Source organism: Sceloporus occidentalis, unplaced genomic scaffold, assembly GCF_023333645.1.
Source record: "Sceloporus occidentalis isolate IW3139 unplaced genomic scaffold, rSceOcc1.0.p SCAF_2, whole genome shotgun sequence".
In the NCBI taxonomy this organism is placed as follows: domain Eukaryota; kingdom Metazoa; phylum Chordata; class Lepidosauria; order Squamata; family Phrynosomatidae; genus Sceloporus; species Sceloporus occidentalis.
Window position 1 is genome coordinate 268,417,878 of NW_028316982.1, and position 23,150 is coordinate 268,441,027.

At 41.4% G+C, this 23,150-nt stretch overlaps 1 protein-coding gene across 2 annotated transcripts in view; it reads left to right on the forward strand.

The window, feature by feature from the left end:
- Positions 1-23,150, forward strand: part of LOC149320136 (retinal guanylyl cyclase 2-like) — a 44,350-nt gene that overhangs the window by 13,872 nt on the left and 7,328 nt on the right. Inside the window, exons 5-15 of one of the 2 annotated variants that reach the window (XM_089513001.1) lie at positions 687-783; positions 3,390-3,521; positions 4,215-4,295; positions 6,132-6,308; positions 8,469-8,628; positions 9,234-9,383; positions 13,095-13,243; positions 13,647-13,810; positions 16,193-16,385; positions 16,597-16,771; positions 19,510-19,608. In XM_089513001.1, the coding sequence (XP_089369127.1) occupies positions 687-783; positions 3,390-3,521; positions 4,215-4,295; positions 6,132-6,308; positions 8,469-8,628; positions 9,234-9,383; positions 13,095-13,243; positions 13,647-13,810; positions 16,193-16,385; positions 16,597-16,771; positions 19,510-19,608 (1,577 nt within the window). The remainder of the gene's footprint in view (positions 1-686; positions 784-3,389; positions 3,522-4,214; positions 4,296-6,131; positions 6,309-8,468; positions 8,629-9,233; positions 9,384-13,094; positions 13,244-13,646; positions 13,811-16,192; positions 16,386-16,596; positions 16,772-19,509; positions 19,609-23,150) is intronic. The other variant, XM_089513002.1, reaches the window with a different exon arrangement.

Here is a 23,150-nt window from a genome sequence, read left to right on the forward strand (position 1 = left end):
AGTCTGAGAAATGCTGTGCCAACTTTTCTCCTGCCTCATCCTGATATCTAGGGGTAAAGCTTTCAGAAAGATGAGTCTGCAAAAGACAGTGTTGTTGCAGCTGTTCCTGCTTGGGCCAAAAGAGATGAGTCTTCCTCCAAAGCCAGGGTGGTCCAGCCCAGCCGGGAGTAGAAAGCAGCCTGCTTCCAGAATCAATACAGAGCAGATTAGACAAGAATCCCAGAACTTTTGATTAATGAGATGTTAATGTTCCCTCGGGTATCTCTTTCTGGGTTTTATGGGGCTAGTTTTAAATGAGTATTGCAAACAGTGGTTCCAATTCCATATCACTGTCTAGAATCATAGAATCTTAGAGCTGGAAAAGACCCCAAGGGGCCATCCATTCCAACCTCATTCTGCCATGCAGTAACACACAACCAAAGTACCCCAACAGATGGCCATTGAACCTCCATTTAAAACCTCCAAAAGAAGGAGACTCCACCACTCTCCGAAGCAGCGTCTTCCACTGTCGAACAGCTCTGCTGCATCACACTTCTGACTCGCGTTTGGCTTGTGCTCCACTAAAACTCCTAGTTCCCTTTTGCATGCATTGCTGTCAAGCCAGGGGCCATCAGTTCCTTTCCCCCCAAAATGGAAACTTATTATAACCGATACTGGTCCTTTCATTTTTGTGTGTTCCTTTTCAGGCATGGTGCCCTCTATCACCAAGTGCTCAAAGGCTCTAAGAAGTTATTGCTGACTCTGGAGGACCTCACTTTTGTAAATACCAAATTCAGCAGAATGGTAGGTGATTTGGGTGCATGGGTTATGCGCTGGCAACAGTTTGCACCAGGGGTGACTGTGGCAGCAAATCCACTCCAGCTTTATCTTGAACTTTTTAGAGAAAGAGATTTTGGGATGTATTTTGTCTTTCTGCCACAAAGCTTTAGTGCCTCACCAAACTATTAATCTCAGGATTCCATCAGATTCAGCTGTGGCACAGTATGTGCTAACATGGGAGTTTATCAGACAAGGCGAATTGGAAGTATAATCTGATGGCAATCTGAACACAATCATGGGGTTTAACGTTATTGCACAATAGACTGACACATGCAAATTCGGGCAATGGCATACTATTTTCGGGCAATGGGGAGCCAGTTCGAATGCAATGCGTATTCATGTAATTGCGTGAAACTAGCGACTTTAAGTGAATACGTTCTGGCCCCACTTTCTTTTCATTCAAATTTAAGAAAATTCCTTCCGTTTGATAAACTCCATGGTGCTATAATTAGACTTTGTGAAAGAGACCAGAGAAAGAAAGGAAAAAAACCATGAAGATGAATTGTTTTCAGTGCTACAGCTTTAGGTTAAAAAGTGGGTCTCAGCATTCAAAGACTGGTAGCTCCCATGGCATGGAGTAGTGAATCCACTCTGGATGATAGCCTGAACTTTAAAGGAGCTACTGTATCCAAAGTTGTAATCCTATTTTGGAGATCAAGTTCAACTCCTGGGTTAGTGTCTTCAATATCTGGACAGACCTCAGGACAGTTTCACCACCCCATTGACCTGGAAGTCATCTATTCTCATTGATTCACACTGAAATTTCACCTAACCTTGGGTCAAAAGCAGAGTTTGGGCCTTTCGCTTTCTGAGGATTTTCAGCAAAAATCAGTAAGGCTGCCTAAACCTATCAGGCAGTCAAGATGGACCAGAAGGTCATCTCAAGACCAGTGTTGAAGCAAATACTATCCAGATTTGATTTTTATCTCCAAAAATATTACTTCTAAGCAACATTCTTCCAAAATCTTCATACATTTTACTCTGGTGCTTGTTTGCTGTCATTCTTTTCACATTATTCTCTCTCTGTTGCTGGTTTGATAGTCATTTCCACTTCTGCTTCATTCCTTCTTATGGGATCCTAGCTAACCATGAATTGGATGTGAGGAATCATGGATTGGATGTGTTGTTTTCACAAGGAAATATAACCAGTCAATGTTAGCTACTGTGTATACCCATGTATACGTCTAGAAATTTAGGTCAAAAAATTGACCCCAAAAAACTGAGTCAACTTATCCATGGGTCAATGTATGTACTGTATTTTAAATCCCATTTTTAAAAAAGGGACCCATCCCCTGGCGAAAGGTTAGAATGTAATTTGTCCTGGAAGCACTGACCTCCCTCTATTCTCTCATCCATCCAGCCTTTAAAGTGAGCACAAAGTTATGTCTCCTGGAATTTTGAAAGTTCGTTGACCTTGTTTTCCTTTGCTTCATCATTTACATCCTTTGTTACATGGCTCTAAGTTTTACCCTCAACTTATGCACAGGCCATATAGAAATCCATAATTTTGGCCCCATAACCTGCCCTTGACTTATACATGGTCGACTTATAGTTAAATATATACGGGTATATACAGTATGACCCCTGTATCTGTTCAGGATGCCAAGATTAGCAATAATCACAAATAATGGTGAACTCTGTATTTCTGGTGGAACTGACCATAGAGTTGTGCTGGAGGACCTCCAGATGTCTAGGCACAGATGTGGGTTGGTGAAACTCCAGTTACTGGACCTGCGGATACGGAGATCATACTGCACAGATGTCATGAACTAAAATAATTTCTTGTATTGATCACATAAGTGTTCCTAGCCAATTAGGGATCATTCTAGCCAATCACAGATCAAAGAAATTCTTAGTTTATTCCCTATTTAAAAAAATATCTGAAAGGTCCTGATGGAGGCTTTCATAAAGCATCATCCAAATTCTAGATCCTGCCTCTGCTCAAGGTTCTAGCAATCCTAAGTAGTGGGGTGGGGTGGGGAGGTATCATTTTCTTGACACTGTCATAGGGATCTTTCGTCTCTTGCATCAATGGCTTCAACCTGAAATTTCTCCATATGAACCGGCAAGAACCCTTAAGATCTTCAGGAGAAGGCTTTCTCTCAGCCCCATCACCATCACAGGCTCACTTGGGGAAGAGACATAGGAGAGCCTTCTAGCTGGCTGCTCCCAACCTCTGGAACGCCCTTCCATGGGAAGCTAGGTTAGCCATCTCCCTGCTCTCCTTTCACCATCAGGCAAAGACTTTTTTGTTCAAGCAGGTTTTTAACATGGAACCATGGTAGTTAAAATGGTATCAAATTGCGTGCATTCTGTTGGTCCCATTTTCCAGGAGAGGTGATGTGGACATACGAAGGAGTTTCCATGTGATTAAGCTCTATGTTACAGAAAAGTGATGTTGCAACCTCCAATGTCACACGAGAAGAGGCTTGATAAACCTGCCATTCTCAATTGGAATTACAGGCCATACTCAACCTACCATTAAATGAACACAGTTTAGGAATGAGATCTTCAGCCTTGGTGAGCAGGACACTTGATCAGTTAACCTGTGGCTCCATTTCCTTTCACAGAGGCTAACCCTGGACAATCTCAGTGATTCCAAGAGCAACTCAGAAGGCCGAAGTCTGAGATCTGCGACTCATTCCTTGTCGGTGAAAAGCACAGTTGTGACATTCGAAACCTCCAATGTGGCTGTGTATGAGGTAGCAGGAACCGGATTAAATGTGACTATGGAATATTTCCCCATGTACTAATGTCAACAAGAAAAAATTAAAGCTTGTTAGACATTGTTGCCTATATTGATCCTCGGTAATCAGGGATTATAGCCAAATAGGGATCAAACAGGGATGGCTAATAATTATCCATCATTAAAAGCAATGAAAGGGGTCACCAAATACTTCTTTATTGCCATGAATTTGTCATATTTACATTTCAAGCAATCCAAGATGAGGAACAGATGAAGAACATAGGAGAACATATGTTATTTCTATTTCCTGGTGTCATGAAGGGCAACTGAAACACATTCACAATAAAGGCAATGCTGTATATTCGGGTGTTGAATCTAGACAATCTGGAGCCTAGTGAATTCTAGTAATTGCTCAATGTTTCCTGAAAATTATTGAAAAGGGGGAACTTTTACAGATTATCACAAAAGTAAAGGCAAACATGTGGCACTGCAAAATTAAAGGTTCAGAGCTTCACTTCTTATGTGTCCCATTGCTTTCCACTTTCTAAATGAATTCTTTAACTGAAGTTTGAAAGCAATGGGACACATAAGGAGTGGAGCTCTGAACCCTTTAATTTTGCAGTGCCGCATATTTACCTTTACTTTTGTTTGACTTCTATAACTAGTCCATGTTCTTTCTTATTCAATTGACTATTCCTTTTCTGGACAGGGAGATTGGGTATGGTTGAAGAAACTGGAATCTGGAGTAATCAATGACCTGAGGCAGAATACTACCTATTTACTAAGCAAGGTAAGGAATCAGCATCCAAAAAGTCATCAACACGTATATTCACAGATAAGTCTTTTTTGGCTCCTGAATTCTAAAAATAAAATCTAGGGAAAATCAGAGAGGAGAAAATTTGTCCTTCAAACCATAAGATCGACTCAGCAAACCATTCCCCAGGTTTAAAAACTTGGGATTTACCCAAGTGCAGATCTGAGAAACTGTTGTGTACATTTACATAAAAGAGTGGAATGAGTGAACACAGAGATGCCAACAACCAGCAAAACCCACTGAACTAGAGTGTGACAACTCTTGCTAATTTAGACCAGATAGAGGGGGATTACAAAAGACTTTTCCTTCCTTCCTTCCTTCCTTCCTTCCTTCCTTCCTTCCTTCTTTCCTTCCCTCCCTCCTTCCCTCCTTTCTTTCTTTCCTGCCCTGTATCACAAAGATACAAAGTATCAGAAAGATAAAATCAATTTTAGGGCCCTTTGTAACAATTTATATTTACAACAATGAGGAATTATTTAAGCAGTCTAAACACAAGGGAAAACCATTGGACCGTTAAAACTAATTAAAAACGATATATCAGTAAAAACCAAATTAGGGCAATTTAACTATTAAAACATATTAAAACCATTTAAAACCTAGACGTTTTAAAGCAGTTTAAAACCTTTTCAGCCTGGCCTTTTGTTGTGACGGATCCAGTGATTTTAAAGGTTTTATTTATTGTGATATTGTAAAAGTTCGGCTTGATTGAATTTCTTTTTAAACAGAGCATAGAAACAAGTCACAAATAAAGTGTTATCTGACTGTAACTAGTTTCTTTTGGGGGCGAAAGGATATAACAACGTCACATACCAAGAGTAACATAACAAATAAGAGCAAAGTTACCTTTCTGGATGTAGCAAGTAACGGTTTCTAATTACTTTTAAAACTTAAAAGGCAAGGCAGGGAGTTTTGACACTTAGATACTATTTTGCTATCATAGAATCATAGAATTATAGAATCATAGAGTTGGAAGAGACCGCAAGGGCCATCCAGTCCAACCCCCTGCCATGCAGGAAATCCAGATCAAAGCATCCCCGACAGATGGCCATCCAGCCTCTGTTTGAAGACCTCCAAGGAGGGAGACTCCACTACACTCCGAGGAAGTGTGTTCCACTGTCGAACAGCCCTTACTGTCAGGAAATTCCTCCTAATGTTGAGGTGGAATGCCTTTTCCTGGAGCTTGCATCCATTGTTCCGTGTTCTAGTCTCTGGAGCAGCAGAGAACAAGCTTGCTCCCTCCTCAGTATGACATCCCTTCAAGTATTTAAACAGGGCTATCATATCACCTCTTAACCTTCTCTTCTCCAGGCTAAACATACCCAGCTCCCTAAGGCGTTCCTCATAGGGCATGGTTTCCAGACCTTTCACCATTTTAGTCGCCCTCCTTTGGACACATGGCTCCAGTTTCTCAATGTCCTTTTTGAATTGTGGCGCCCAGAACTGGACACAATATTCCAGGTGGGGCCTGACCAGAGCAGAATACATTATCAATTGTGAGGGTTTTTTTTCCCCCTTTTAAAGGGGTTACAAGGAGTAATGGAAAAGTGCAAAGCAATACAACATGGAACTTAACATGTTATTTTTCCTGTCCCTCGAACAGATGAAGACAATGAACGATTATTTTAAATAGAGTAAGAAGTGATGGAATACATTAGTTTTTAAAAGTAACTTCCCAAGCCCCTTTCCCCCCTGATATGGCTGGCCACTTTGATTCCCATTTGTTAATGGAAAGGAAAACTAAAAAGATAATCCAAGAAATACTGCATGATGGCTGTTCCTCATTCTGTTTTGCTTTGTTTCTTCTCTTCCCAGATGAAAGATGTACGCCATGAGAATATAAACCCATTCTTTGGGCTTTTGTCTGATGGGGGCCTCTCTGCTGTCGTGATGGAATACTGCTCCAGAGGGAGCTTGGAGGATTTGCTGCAAAATACAGATTTAAAGCTGGACTGGATGTTTAAATCGTCTCTTCTGACGGACTTGATCAAAGTAAGCTCTCTTCTTACACCAGGGTTGGAATCAGTGGAGGAGGGCTTCCAAGTCAGAAAATCCACTCTAAATCCATTTTAGCCTGAACTTTGGAGGGGGTATCTGTGGTGTTGAACATATTTGGATAGCCCCTTTAAAGTTCAGACTTAAACCCTGAGTGAATTCCCTATTCCTCTGGGAGTTGTAGTCCACTATATCTGGAGTATCACAGGTTGGAGAAGGCTGCTGTTGTTGGACACAAGGCTGAACACTGATTTGGGGTCTGTTTTGCTAAATTTAAGTCCCTGAACCAATGTAATAAAGGTGTTTGTAAAGCATAGAATATGAAATAATGTATATAACACAGAAATGTATGTGCAGTTGCATCTTCACAATCCAATTTGACACCACTTTAAGTGCTATAGCTCCATGCTATGGAATTCTGGGATTTGTAGTTTTGTAAGCCATTTAGCCTTCTCTGTCTGAGAGCTCTGGTGCCACATCAAACTGCAAATCCCAGGATTTGATGGAGCTATGCCAGTTAAAGCAGAGTCAAACTGCATTATTTCTGCAGAGCAGATGCGACTTGTGTGTAATAGTGAGAGTGTAGGCATTGGCTAGTTCCAGACATGAAGCCAAAGTAACAAAAACAACAAAAAATAGAATCACAGAATCATAGAATGAGTTGGAAGATATCCCAAGAGTCATCCAGTTCAACCCCCTGCCAGAAAGGAAATCATAATCAAAGCATCCCCGACAGATAGCCATTCAGCCTCTGTTTAAAAACCTCCAAAGAAGGAGACTCCATTACACTCTGGGGCAGAAATGTATTCCATTGTTGAACAGCTCTTACCATCAGGAAGTTCTTACTAATCTTTAGGTGAAAAAATGTAAACAGTAAATTGATTTACAGTGGACCTTGTTATCTGCTGGGGTTTGGTTCCAAGATCCCCCGTGGATAACAGAATCCGTATATGCTCAAGTCCCATTAAATATAATGATATAGCAAAATGGTGTCCCTTAAAATAAATGGAAAATCAAGGTTTGATATTTGAAATTTATACTTTTGTGGAACATTTCAAACCATGGATGCTTGAATCCGTGTATAAAAAATCCATGTATAAGAAGGGCCAACTGTATAATGGAGCCCTGGTGGCGCAGTGGTTAAATGCCTGTACTGTAGCCATTCACTCAAAACCACAAGGTTGCAAGTTCAAGACCAGCAAAGGGCCCAAGCTCGACTCAGGCTTGCATCCTTCCGAGGAGGGAGCTAAAATGAGTACCCAGACTGTTGGGGGCAAATTAGCTGACTTGCTAATTAGCTTACTTGCTGTTCACCGCTATGATCTTTGGAATAGCGGTATATAAATAAAACAAATTAATTAATTAATTAATTAATTATTATAATGAACCAGAGAATGTTACTGCATTACAGGTTTAGTAGTAAATCATTAAGGGGTTACCAGCTGATGCAGTCTGATGGCTGATGCAATCTGATGGAAGGCAGCCCAGAACATATGATCACTAGGTGTTGAATCACAGAGTAAAGATCTTTGACTGATTGGAGGAGGATATTGTTCACGTAAGGCCACTAAAAATCTCTAAGTTGATGGGATGTTTGGAGACTGGGAAGCATATAAAACAGACAGTAGACTGACTGGCTCCCAAGATTACAATATCCTGAGATAGCAAGAATCTCATGCTGACACTATCCTGAAATTGCAAGACAATATCCAAAAGATTGCGCGAAAAAACCAAACCAAAACAAAACAAACAAAAAACAACCAGGCAGAGTTAGCATCAACACTGCTAGCTCTGCCTGTTTGGACTTGACCATGGTTCATTAGTTGGAGACCAGAAGATGATAAAAGGGACCTCCAAACACATGCAGATTCATTGACAAATAGCAAAGAACCCTCAATCCCTCAGTCTAAAGAGATAGAGGACATACTTGCTTCACTTGCCTCTTAAAATTTGCTGCAGAAGATTATGGGAGCTGTAGTGCAACATGTCTGGAGGGCGCCAGATTCAAGAAGGATGGGCCATCACCTTCATATTCCATTTGTATACCTCCAGGGAATGGGATCCAATGCTTGTCTTGGCTACTGTTCAGTCTGATTTTATGTTCCTAGGTTCTGAGATTGCCCAAACTACAGTGCTATGTTTCCCTTTCCCTTCTAGGGTATGAAGTATTTGCATCACCAAGACATTTGCCATGGGCGTCTCAAGTCTCGTAACTGTGTGGTGGATGGAAGATTCGTGCTGAAGATCACCGACTATGGTTACACAGGGCTGTTGGTAGCACAAAATGCCCTACTATGCGTTCAGCCCCCTGCAGAGGGTAAGACTATGATCAACAACAACCCATCTTCCCCTAATTCAGAATCCAAGGCAGCTTCATTTTCCTATGGAAGAAGAGCAGGAAGGGTGACAGTCAGACCTCACTAGGGTTGCATCTGCACTGCAAAATTAATGCAGTTTGACACTGCTTTAACTGCCATAGCTCTATGCTATGAAATTTTGGGATTGGTAGTTTTGTGAAATATTTAGGTCCTATACAGACTGGCACTTTGTGCCAGCCTGTGAGCAGAGTTAGGGTGCATCGTTGAAATGCTGGATGCCCTAACCCTGCCCCCAGGGCGCCATTTTGGCACGCGGTGGTCCACACAGCATCCCTCCAGTGCTGCATCCACATGTTGTTGTTGTGTGCCTTCAAGTAATTTCTGATTTATGCTGATTCTAAGGTGACCCTATAACAGGGGTGCTGAGAGTGTATCATTTGCCCAAGGTTCCCCCGTGGGTTTCTGTGACCAATGAGGGAATTGAACCCTGCTCTCCAGAGCTGTAGTCCAGTGCCCAACCCAATACACCACACTGGCTCTGAAAAGGGGGTTACCCTTCCAAATATAGATCTGAAGAAAATGCCCTTTCCACTTCTTCTTTCAGAATTGCTCTGGACAGCACCTGAGTTACTGAGAGATCCAGTGCTGTACCCAAAAGGCACCTTCAAAGGAGATGTGTACAGTTTTGCCATTATTCTGCAAGAAGTTCTAATTCGGGGCCCTCCTTACTGTTTGTCCGAGATGCCAGCTCAAGGTGAGCAATCGCACTGTCAACATTGCTGCACTGTTTGCATGCATTTCATGCAACAAAGAGGCCAGGGATGTGGTCATTGCACCTTGCAGCCCTGGTGGTGCAGTGGTTAAATGCCTGTACTGCAGCCACTCACTCACAAACCACAAGGTTGCAAGTTCAATACCAGCGAAAGGGCTCAAGCTCGACTCAGGCTTGCATCCTTCTGAAGTCGCTAAAATGAGTACCCAGATAGTTGGGGGCAATTAGCTTATACTTTGTAAACCACTTAGGGAGTGCTTAAGTGCACTGATAAGCGGTATAGAAATTATTATTATTATTATTAACCTTTATTTATGAAGTGCTGTAAATTTACACAGCGCTGTACATACAATCTTTTTAATTAGATGGTTCCCTGCCCTCGGGCTTACAATCTAAAAAGACATGACACAGAAGGAGAAGGGAGTGGTGGAGGGAAAGGGTAAGAGGTCCAGCAGTTCTTCTCTACCTCCAAGGCCTGGACCAAGGCAGATGGACTGGAGGGAGGGCTTGGCTTCATAATAGATGGTTAATCATTTTCCAGGGAAAATACATACTCTCAAGTAGGATAATGCATATACAGTACATAGCAATACAGGAAATGGTTTGAAAAACAGACAACAAAAGAACACCAAATAGCAAGCGACAATTATGCAATGCCTGGGAAGGCTACTCTGAACAGGATGGTTTTCAACTCCGTTTTGAAGCTGGTTAAAGAAGTGATGGCTCTTGCTTGTGGGGGAAGAAGGTTCCAGGAGTGAGGGGCAGCAAGTGAAAAGGGGCGAATCTGGGATGGGGCAGAGGAAATCCTGGGCTGAGACAGGAACCCTTGACTACCAGAACGGAGGGCCATGGTGGGAAGGTGAGGAGAAAGAAGGTCTGATAAGTAAGGAGGGGCCAGTCCATGGAGGGCTTTAAATGTCGACAGCAGGAGCTTATACTGAATGCAGAAAGGGAGGGGGAGCCAGTGAAGGGATGCCAACACAGGAGAGATGTGGTCAGAGCGGTGGGTGGAAGTGATAATGCGTGCAGCTGAATGCTGGACAGAGATTAAAGGACGGAGGTGAGAAAGAGGAAGCCCAGCCAGGAGGACGTTACAGTAATCAAGTTGTGAGATCACTAGGCAGGATCTTGGCAGTAGAGGCGGAGAGATATGGTCGGATTTTGGCAATATTTTACAAAAAGAATCTACAAGCCTTGGCTGTGGTCTGGATCTGAGGGATACACGACAGAGAAGAGTCAAAGATAAAACCAAGACTGCGGGCTTGCTGGACTGGTTGAATAGAAATGTTGTCCACAGAGACAGAAAAGGAGTGTTGAAAGGTGGATTTAGGAGGAAAGACAAGAAGCTCCGTCTTGGACATGTTGAGCTTCAAACGCCGATGGCGCATCCACTGAGAGACAGCTGTGAGACAAGACGAGACTTGCTGTTCAAGCCTTGGAGAAAGGTCAGGGGCGGAAAGATACAGCTGGGTGTCATCGGCATACAGATGGTAGGAAAAACCAAAAGAGCTAATGAGTTTTCCTAAGGACAGTGTGTAGAGAGAAAACAGAAGGGGACCCAGAACAGAGCCCTGGGGAACTCCAACAGATAAGGGATCAGGAGAAGAAGTCTGACCCCCTGCAACCACTGCAAAAAGATCTGTCTGACAAATAAGATCTAAACCAGTCAAGAACAGAGTCTGAGAACCCAAGGTCAGAGAGTATGTCAATTAGGAGACAGTGATCAACGGTGTCAAAGGCTGCAGACAAATTGAGAAGGATGAGAACAGAGTAAAGGCCATTAGCCTTGGCCTGTAAAAGGTATTTGCTATTGCTATTGTTGAAGACAAAGACAAAGAGTGTGATGAGACTATTTTCAGAACTCTCTTTTATGGAATGCTTGTATCCTGCATCTTAGGGATGTTTCCAGGGTCATAAAAATAATAATAAAAGCTACAGAAGAAACAGGCTTTTTCTGAGCTGAAAGCCCATTCACAGTACACAATTATAGTGCTTTATTCCATTTTAACTGTCATGGCAACATCTTACAGAATCCTGGGTTTGCAACTGGGCACAGAACTACAACTCTCTAGCTGAGAGCCTTAGATACACCTCCCAAAACTGCAGATCCCAGGACTCCATGGGATGTCACTAAGCTAGTTAAAGTGGAATCGCAGTGCTATAACTCTATAGTGTGAATGAGCCCTAAGGTCCTACAACTGGCCAGGAAATATACACTTGATGTGCACTTGGGCATTTCTGTCTTTTACAGTTGCAAATGAAAGGATGTCTGCCTTCCTGAGAAACATTTATCTCTTGAAAGCATCTTGCATGTGCATCTCTGTGTGTTCAATGCCAGCAGAAGCATGGGTCTTCCAATCACTGACAGCACTGGAACATTAGCACCAAATGTACCATTGCTGACCTAGGGCTCATTCCCACTTACATTTAAACCGGTGTGCAATTAGCCTTCACTCTGTGTTGGTAAATCGATTCCAAAAGGTCCGTCGTTCCCACTATGAAAGTTGATCTTTTCATTATCCCCTTGGAATCGCTTCTTTTTTGGCACAATTGTTGTCCCCACTAGTTTGCACCGCTTCAAAATGCATGTCAATCATTTGTGCATCATCAGTGATGTAAGTGGCAGCCCGAACAGCCTGGCTTGGGAACTATATATATTTAAAATAAATTAATAGAAGATTTGATTGATTGGTTTTGCAACTACTTGCAATCAGTGAGGCAAGTAATTGCAAAACCAATGAATCACATCTTCTGTAATAATCAAAAATTATAATCATGTGCCAATATATCACACTACAAGCACAATTCAGTGCTGGGTGGGGTGGGGATGGTGGATCTACCAAAAACTGAGGAGGGATGATAAATATCCCTATGCCATTAGTCCCTCCCCTCCAGAATAATTCGATTCAGATCTGTCATTCCCACTATTGAACATGCTTTGGAATCAATTTTTTCCCCAAAAGAACCGCCAAAGAACTAGTGTCAGGAAACCCCCCCTTTTTTTGCTTTAGTCTCACTTTATCATGACAGAAATTGATTAAAATAGGATCAGAACTGGTTTCAAATGAGAATGACAGTCATATAAACTGATCAGCGATTCGCTTTAAATCATAGTGGGAACATGCCTCTAGTAGGATTGCCAGAGTGGAAAATGGAAAGGGCTCCTTTACCTTTAATGGTTATGCAGAAGAGGAAACTTTAGCAGATGTTGCTTGTTGCCTGGTTGTTTGCCAAGCAACATGTGCTGAACTTTCCTCTACTTCTCAGTCTGCTTGATCAGTAGATTTGTCCACATGTGATGAAGGCAGCAGACTGAATTTATGAAAACTAATGCTATGGCCTTCTTTCTCCCAGTTAGTTTCAAAGGTACGACAAGATTCCCATGTGTGCTAATTTATTTCATCTTGAGCTTTCACAGATATCGGTCTACTTCTTCAGATATGCTGAATCTTGGCTGTGGAATGAGATCCACAAAAGCTCATGCAAAAATAAATTCTCAAAAGTGCAGCTTGATTCCTTCATTTCTCCTCCTTTCTCCTCATTTTATGCTGAAAAAGACGAATGCAGGTATCATTTTGAAAACATCTCCGGAGGTCTGTTCCTGGAATCTGATACAGGAAGTGAATTTCCTGGGACTTAGTTGTGATAATACCTGGCAGAATAATACTGATTTATGTCCTCTATTTGACCTAGAAATTATATGCAAGCTGAAGAAACCACCCCCCTTGTACCGCCCCAGTGTTCCTCCAGAAGATAACCCCCTGGAGTGCATCCAGCTGATGAAGCAATGCTGGAGCGAAGGACCTGAACGCAGGCCCACGTTTGATGAAATCTTTGAACAGGTCAGGATTTGTTCAGATACAGATTCGTGATCTCTTTGGGGAGTAGTTGTGGTGGTGCCCTTACTATGTGAAGATGTGCATTCCCTCTGACTGCAAGGTTGAAACCAAGCCTTCAGTTTTCAACCCTTCAGTAGGGTCTGGTTGGGCAAGAAAGACTCAGAGGTGGTTTGCCATTGCCTTCTTATGAAAAATAGTCCTACATCACCTGCTATTCCTTGGTGGTGTGAATAATCTCACTCACACATTCTGGATTTCATGTGACAAAGAAGGCTTTCACTGCCAGCATCCATAGTTTTTTGTGGGGTTTTTGGGCTATGTGGTCATATTCTAGAAGAGTTTGTTCCTGACGTTTCACCAGCATCTGTGGCCAGCATCTTCAGATTTTCATTCTTCTTGTCCCCAGTTCAAAGCCATCAACAAGGGCAAAAGGACCAATATCATTGACTCCATGTTGCGAATGCTGGAACAGTACTCCAGCAACCTGGAAGAATTAATCCGGGACCGGACTGAGGAGCTGGAAATTGAAAAGCAGAAGACGGAAAAACTGCTGACCCAGATGCTTCCTGGGTAAGGACTATTGCTGAAAACAGGAATGCTAGTTTATGCATCCTCTGCCCCAAAGCGCTTCCAAGTATATAAAATTCTGCCATGGACTGTGATCAGTAGCACCCAGTACTTCCCATGTCAGTGGGATTGTGAATCCATGCCAGAAGGTACTGAAAGGGCCAGTGAGTGTAGTAGTTTGAATGTTAAGTTAGGATCCTGGTTTAAATCCCTGCTCAGACTTTGAAGCCCAACAGATGACTTTGGGTAAATCACACTCTCTCAGCCTCAAAAGAAAGCTATCAACAAGCCCCTTCTGAAGAATTCTTGCCCAGAAAACTCATAAAGTGGAAGTGACTTGAACGCACACAGCAACAACGACAACAAAGTACTGAACCATGTCTCCAGAACAGGTTTAGTACAGCATAGCTCCTTTAATATTCATACTAAAACTCCTGTAATATTCATACTAAAAGTAAGAATTTAATCACCATCCTACTGAAATAGGAATTACCAGCCACCACTGACTGTGAGGTTGAAGTGGGAGATGTTGGTTACAACTAGGGGTGTATTTGAAAAAATTGAAAAACAGGTTTTTCGTGTATCAAGAAACCCTGATGGGAAGAATCCTGGAATGATGAGAATCTTCGCAGCTCGGTACTTAATCTGCACAAAATTTTGCATGTGTTTGCCTTGCACAGAAAACATTGTTTTCTTTGCAGGAAAAAACATTATTATTATTTTCTGTGCAGAAAGTGCTGCAATTGGGACATTTGATGCAAAATTGGCACGTGGATGTTTCTGCATAGAAATATTATTTCCCGCATGGAAAAAGAAGCTGTTTTCTATGCAAAACAACCACATCTGAATTTTCTGCAGAAATATCCCAAACTGAGTAAAGTATAGGCTTCAACAACTCTGGACTCTTGAAATTTTTCTAGCAGCAGAAAGAGAACTGTTGAAATTAATCAGTGCTTCAAGAATTAGAACTGCATCAAGAAGAAAATTAGTGATAAGTTACATTCCTAGTCACACTCAGTAGCATCTAAAATCCACCAAACCATGATACCTTTATCGGACCAACCAAAATGCATACTATAGATGTTGGTTGCAAGCTTTCAAAGCTCCACTGGCTTCCTCATCAGGCAAGGTGTTAAAAAGCTTACAGAAGAAAAAAAAATGATGATGTTCCAAAATTGGAAAGAAAAAATAACCCAGACCCAAAACTCTTCTGATCCCAAGCATTTCGGATAAAGGAGACACGGCCTGTATTCCTTGAGTTTCGTATTTTTTTCCTCCTGCTCTCCAGGCATCATCATCATCATCATCATCATCATCATCATCATCATCATCATCATTATTTTGCAAGGCTTGGGAATTCAAAGCTTGTTGATAATCTGTCTTCTATGCAGATAATTTCATTTTGGTAACATACCAACCTGCCCTCCCCTCCTCTCCGCAGAAAACTATGAAAATAGAAGGGATGGTTTTGCTGCTGCTGAGAACAGAAGAAGTGATAAATGGGAAGGAATGGTTCTATTTATTTATTTCCAAGTTTTATATCCTGCCTTTCTCCCACTTTGGGATTCAAGGCGGTTTACAATATATTAAAAAATGCAAGGTTAAAACATTGAATACAAAAGTTAAAAATAAACACTGCTAACAACTAAAATGTGGATAAAACAGCCTAATTCAAAACAACAATAATGATAAAACATTAAAACATTAAAACAGCACTCAAATAAAATCTAGCCACCAAACACCTGCCTAAATGAAAATGTCTTCAGCTGCGGATTCTACTCCAAGATGCTTAGGCTGGTATACATGAATCTGCCCCATCTATTTTACCCTCACAGCAACCCTGTAGGGTAGATGAGAAATGAACTGGGTTGACCAAGGCTGCATCAGCACTGCAGAACTAATGCAGTTTGACACCACTTTAACTGCCGTGGCTCAAGGCTATGGAATTCTGGGATTTGTAGGTTCACAAGGTCTTTAGCCTTCTCTGCCACAACAAACTACAAATCCTAGGATTCCATAGCATGCAGCCATGGGAGTTAAAGCAGTATCAAACCTAGAATTTCTGCAGCTCAGATGCAGCCTGCTGCTCTCTTGGAAAGCTTTTCAGTATTAGGTTGCCTAGACTGAGATTCCTGCATAATTTTATGTTATGTTTTTAACTCTTGTAGTATTTAAGTTATGTTTTTAACTCTTGTTTTAAGTAACTTTTTAACTCTTGATTTTTTTTGTATTAATTTAATACTTTTTTTAATGAGATGATTTTAGTTGTTTTTAAATTGTAAAGTTTTAAAAAATGTTTTCATCTTGTGGTCCACCTTGGGTCCCTTTCTTGGAAAAAGGCGGCATAGAAATGAAATAAATAAATAACAATAATAATAATTTTAGATCTGTGGCGGAAACTCTGAAAACTGGTGGCACCGTTGAGCCAGAATATTTTGATGCGGTCACCATCTACTTCAGTGACATCATTGGCTTCACGGTGATCTCGGCCCTCAGTGAGCCCATTCAGATTGTGGACCTTCTGAATGACCTTTACACTCTCTTCGATGCCATCATTGGCCATCATGACGTTTACAAGGTAAGGTTCAGGCAAATACTTGGGAAAGTTAAAATTGAAGGTTACCGCTGCCATGATCCCCCTGCCACCATGGCATCAAGAAATAAGAAATAAACTCTAACACAGATGAATGGAAGATTTTGGCCTATAATTTTGGGATTCTATGAATTTCAGGTCTTCACACCTGCCATTCTGTTTGCCCTTTAGAAAAAACTATACCTTTGATTTACAGGTAGAAACCATTGGAGATGCTTATATGGTTGCTTCTGGACTTCCAAAACGCAACGGCCAAAGACATGCTGCTGAAATTGCCAACATGGCTCTGGACATCCTCAGCTCTGTGGGTTCATTCAAAGTGAAACATCTTCCAGGTGTGCCCATCAGAATTCGGATGGGGCTGCACTCAGGTATCAGTGCTGAATTTCTTCCTGCTTTGTTTTGGTTTGAAATGCAGTGGAATTGTCTGGCTTTAGCAAAAACAAACCTGCCCTAATGAAATAACTCCCTCATTATTGACTGCCTCATTATTGTTTGCAATGCAGCACCTCCATCGAATACTGAGGTATTGGAATGAACATTGGTGTGTACATTCAGGATGCAATTCTCTGCTTCAAGCTGAAACACCAATTTCACTCTTTCATTTGCTTTCAAACTTTGGAAGAGAGCTAGTGAAAAATAAATTGGAAAGTGATAGGTCTCTCAGACTGGTAATGGGCTTCCCCAATCTGATACTTCCCAGATGTCACAGACTACCACTATCAGTGGTTTTTCATAGCTCCCATGTCAGTGGAGCAGTGAGTCTACTCAAGTTACATTCTCTAAGCCTGAGAAGGAGGCAAAGGCAACACTCTCTCTGAACAGATCTTGCTAAGGAAACCCTGTGATAGGTTCACCTTAGGGGTCATCCTCAGAAATGACTTAATAGAATCATAGAGTTGGGAGAGATCCTATGGTCATCCAGTTGAACCCCCTCCAATGCAGGAATTCACAGTCGAAACACTTCTGACAGATGGAACACAACAACACTTCCAACACCATCAGTGGAGATTATTGCAGTGCCCTTTTCCATCCTTCCATCCTGACCTAGATGAAGGCTTTAACCTTTTAAACACAGATTTTACCACACACCTCCATGCCCAGGTTGGAGGCATTCCCTTTCTGATCATGGCATCCCATAACTGATCCAGACTTCTCCGGCACTTTTTGAAAGGAGATTTTCCCATTCTTTGCAAAGTACGGAAAAAGTCCAGATTGGGTATAGGATGCCATGATCGGGTACAGGATGCCTATGACCTAGACCTGGAGGCATGTGATAAAATCCATGCTTAAAAGGTTTCAGCCCGCACCTAGGTCAGGACAGAAGGATGAAAAAGCACAGTGCAGTAATCTCCAATACATCTGAAGAAGACTGAAACCAATAAAGCTCATGCCCTTTGAAGAAACTTGCCAAGAAAACCTTTTGATAAGTTTGCCATAGGTGGGAAACGACTTAAAGGCACACAACAATAACAAGCCAGCAAGCAACTGGCAGAAGGAGTGGGAGTAGGGACACAACATGAGCTTAGGGTTTCTTGACTATTTCTGAAAGAGACGGAGGGATGAGATAACAATCCTATAAACACAATTTGTATGCCAGATTAGCTCATCAGATTTCAGGTCCCTTAAGAATGGGAGTGGGTGGTCCAGGGTTTTGCCAAGAATTGTAAAGCATGTTTATTTGGGCTGACTGTATTGCTTTGTATTCTGTGTGTGTTTATGTGCCTTCAAGTTGTTTGTGGTTGTATGGCAACCTCATGAATATCATTGGGTTTTCATAGGCAAGGAATTGTTGTTGTGTGTCTTTAAGTCATTTCCAACGTACCGCAACCCTAAGGCAAATCTATCATGGGGTTTACTTGGCAAGTTTCTTCAGAGGGGATTTGCCATTGCCATCTTCTGAGGCTGAGAGAGTGCTACTTGCCCAAGGTCACCCAGTGGATTTACACGGCCGAGCTGGTAGTTGAACCCTGGTCACCAGAGTCATAGTCCAATGCTCAAACTGCTATACCATGCTGGCTCTCAGGCTAATTCCTTCCTCTGAAAATATAGCTTACAGCACCTGGTATTCATTGATGGCCTCCCATCTAAGTACCAACCAGGGCTGACCCTGCTGATCTTCCAAGAGCAGAGGGGATCTGGTGCTGTTAGGGTATTTAGGCCTTTCCCTTTGTATGTCAGGTATGCTTTGATTGAGAGTTCCTGCATGGCAGGGGGTTGGATTGGATGGCCCTTGTGGTCTCTTCCAACTCTATGATTCTACACAGCACTTAAAAGCTAACAGGAGAACTATGGTGTACGGCAGCTAAGGGCACTTAATAGTGATATTTGGCAGTATCAAGTAGCTGACATTCAGAGGTAATTAGCAGCTTCTGACAGTAATATTTGAAATGATTTAACAGTTGAAATGCAGTGGTCATTTGTACTGAACAGTGCTGAGTGGCTGATGTACTTTCATATAGTACTGCATTTAATAGCTGGCATGTAGTGGTAGTTACTATTTGACAGTACTGAGTGGCTGGTTTGCACCAGTATTTAACAGTATTTCATAGCTGACATCATCATCACCATCATCATCAACATCATCACTATTATTTGTTACATGCCTCTTCCCATGAATCAAAGTGAGGATCAACAACAGATTAATATACAACAGATAACATCAGTTAAAAATGCATACAATGGTCATTAGTGGCTGAGTGTCTGGTTTGCTATTTAAAAGCATTTCAGAGCTGTCATGCTATAGTAGTTAGTATCTGACAGCATGGAGTGGTTGGTTTGTAATAGCTTGTTGTGTGCCTTTCCGACTTATGGCAACCCTAAGGAGAACTTATCCTCTGGTTTTCTTGACAAGATTTGTTTAGAGGAGGCTTGCCATTGCCTTCCCTGAGGCTGAGATATTTGATAGCATTTCACAACTGCCATGCAAGTGTAGTTAGCATTTGACAGTACTGTACTGATGTCTGCATGCAATAGTATTTCATAGAATTTAGTCGCTGCAATGTGACAGTTTTTACTATTGGTGAATCTCCGTTTCAGATGGAGGAAGACTATCTTACAAAAATGTTTTTGCCTTTTCTTTCCTTGTCTTTCTTTTAAAATTCCCTAGGTCCTTGTGCTGCAGGCGTGGTGGGTCTCACCATGCCTCGGTACTGTCTGTTTGGGGATACGGTGAATACGGCTTCCCGGATCGAATCCACTGGGCTCCGTAAGTGTTCTATCAGTTTTGTGCGGACAACAACTCAGCCATGAATACTGAGCAGAGTTTGGGAAAATTGTGGTTTTGGACTATAATTCCCAGAATCCCCCAGCCAGCCTGGGTCAGGAGTCTGGGAACTATAGTCCAAAACCTACATTTTCTAAGTTCTGCCTCTGACCGTCTATCTTTCTGTGCACAGGAAAATGAGCTGTATGGAGGAATATTACATCTTTTGAGCAATCACTAGCCCAGATGTTAATTTAAGACTAGCAATGGTATAGTCCAGACAGTACTAGTTGTGGTATAGCCTTGACTACAGCTCTTAAAATCACCCAGCCAACATGGCCAGTAGCCATGCTGGTTGGGAGAGTCTTTGTGTTTAGTCCAAACAATTATGCTTGGCCCTTCACATTTGCGGCGTTGACTTTTGCGGATTTGACTATTTGCGTTTCTGATTAATATGTTCTCTCTAGGAATCTCTAGGTCCTCCAGCGCAATACTGCTGGAAGTTGACCAGAGAGTTGTGCTGGAGAACCTACAAGTTCCTAGAGAAAGCACTTCTCTAGGCATTTGTAGGTCCTCTAGCATGATTCTGTGATCAACATCTGGCAAATGTTGACCATAGAGTTGCACTGGAGGAACTGGAGATTCCTAGAGAGGTGTTCTCTTAGGTCATTTTTTTTATTTGTGGTTTTTCCACATTTGCGGGTGCCCTTCACCCCTAAACCCAATGAACGGGGAGGGACCACTGTACTTTATTTTAATGAAAAAGAAACACTATATACATAAAACAAAACACATTATATAGGCAAACATACATATCTGTTCTAAACACTATTCTTTACAAATCAAAAATCTAATAAATAATAATGATAAAACAGACATAAAAAGACTTTCTTCCCTTTGCTGTGAATATATAAATATTTGAAAAATATTTTTCAAGAAAAATATCAAGAATATCTCGGGGGGAAGTTGTTCAAAGTTAAGTGACTTTCTGATATTTGTATTAGCCTTATTATTATTATTATTATTATTATTATTATTATTATTTATATAGCACTGTAGATTTCCTTTTCACCCTGTATTTTTCTGAACTCTGAACTTTGCAAGTGTTTGGTGGTTGTTGTTTTTTACAAAGGCTTTTTGTTTTTTGCACAAATGTTGAACAAGTGTTCAATGGGGGAAGATCTAGGCTGATATAGAAATTTGATCACTGTCCTATTTTTATGACTGACTGACTGATTGATTGATTGATTGCTACCTGACCTGGGAAGGACAGTTAATTATTGTGGAAACTGGTGCTTGGAACCACCATTTATTGATGTCTTTATAGAAGGGAAAGATTTATCAGAGTCAAATACGGACTTGATGAAATGATTAGTTGAACTACTTTTTGCAAAACGACCAAGAAGGCGTGAAAGTGAGTTGAAGGAGGAGAAAACTAGTTGCAAGGAAGCACAGAAAGAAAGGAGTTTCATTCCCCCTCTATTGCCCCCTAGTGGTAAAGTAAAAATAATAAAGTAATAAAAAGTACTAATAATAATGGTAATAATTGTAAGCCGCTCTGAGAGCCTTTAGGGCTGAAGGGCAGGGTATAAACACCGTAAATGAAAAATAAAATAGAGTCACCTGTGCAAGTGTGATGCCATGTCACTTCCACAAGGGGGAGCAGCAATCCATTCTATTTGTCCTACACATCTTCTTGCTCTTAGTTATGCAGCCAGAGAAAGCAAAACCCACATACAGTGGGTCTTCCCCATTTGCTGGCATTAGAGGTGCAGGACCCCTGTGAAAGTGGAAAAACAGCAAATAAAATGACCACCATCTTTTTTACCTGAGAGAATGCCTCTCTACGAATTTCAAAGTCCTCTGGGGCAGCTTTATGGTCAACATCGACTGGAAGTTGACCATAGAATTGTGCTGGAGGACCTACAGATACATAAAGTGTTCTCTCTAGGAATCTGTAGGTAACTCCAGCTCCTGGCAGATATGGACCATGGAGTCACATTGGAGGACCTAGAAATTACAAGAGAGAACATATTTTTTTAAAAAAGATCCATGAATAATCAAATCTGCAAAAGTTAAAGCTGCAAATGTAGAGGGCTGGCTGTATTTCCTCTCCCAGTTGCCCTTGATAACTTTCTCTTTATTACAGACCACTGTTAGTTCAATGTTTCTTAACCATAATTGGTCACAGATCCCCTTAAGAGTTTAATGAAAACTATGGACCTTCTACCCTTACTCAACATGATCGTAATGGTGGAGATTATCACACTAAGGCCAATTCCCCAACAATTGCGCTATTGGGAGATAACGGAAGCACAGCACTATAGCAATCTATAGTTCCGCATAGTTCTGCAATTGTGCTATAACAATGAAATAAAAGTGAAAAAAGCGCAGTCACGTTTTGCATAGAAAAGCCGATCATGTTGCTGCATCATTAGCATATCATGATTGGATGTTTCAAGCGTGCGCCATTATCATGCTGCTGCGCATATCCCAAAAATATGGGTCCGTCTCAAACACAACAAAATAAAATATCTATATTCAAGAACGTATATTCTGTATTTAAAACTGATTTCTTTTTTTAACTTTTGTATTGCCTTGAGGTCTGTTGACTGTAATAAAGGCAATGTACAGTATTGTATCGTAATGTCTATACATCCAGTTCAAATAAAATAGTGCCCTATACCTGAAAATAAGACAGAAATCTACTCCAAAAATGATCTGAGCAATGAGAGCGAACTGTCTATGCCAAAGCGCAGTCTGGGAAAAGCTCTCTGACAGCCCGAATGCATCCTTATTAGCTTCCACACATGGGCAATAGCGCAAATGAAGCACTATTGGCAAACCATTCATGGGGTTTCCTGGTTAATAAGTAGTTACGGAACAATTTCAGGTTAATCACAGGAGAAGTAATGAATAAGTGCGACGTCATGTGAAAATCTTTGTGTGATCATGCTATAATGACCAGAGCATTCCCTTTTTGTCCCGTTTTATAACCCCATGTGATAATCTCCAATGACCATATGCTACCTGGTTATGTATATATAGCAGGTACAAGCACCTATGTGGGGTCCAAAGGTCATTTCCCCCCCCCAACAAATAACCCCAGCAAGCCCAATTATCTGTTTTCATCTGTAAGTGAACTACTGCATCACTTTCTCTTGCCATTTTGAGAGGGCCTGCTGGGGAACATGGAGGTTTGGGATGTAGTACAGGGTTCTGAGAGGCGAACTGGAGAATTTAAGTTTGTTTTCACATGCTTGGAGGCTTTCTATATGGTTTGGGGACACAAATTGCCTGAAAATTGTACCAATTTTTAAAATAATATGGGGAATTCAGGGACTGGTGTTTATGGGCCCACCGGAGTGGGTGTCTGAATGGATGGCCCTTGCTTCCAGCGAAACAATGTGATTTTTGTGAATGGAGATTATCACACACAGCCAGGATAGGGATGGTATCACTCCCCTGCCCTTATCGCAATCGTGCGAAAGCCTTTCATAATGTAATAATAATAATAATAATAATAATAATGTAAGAATTATTGT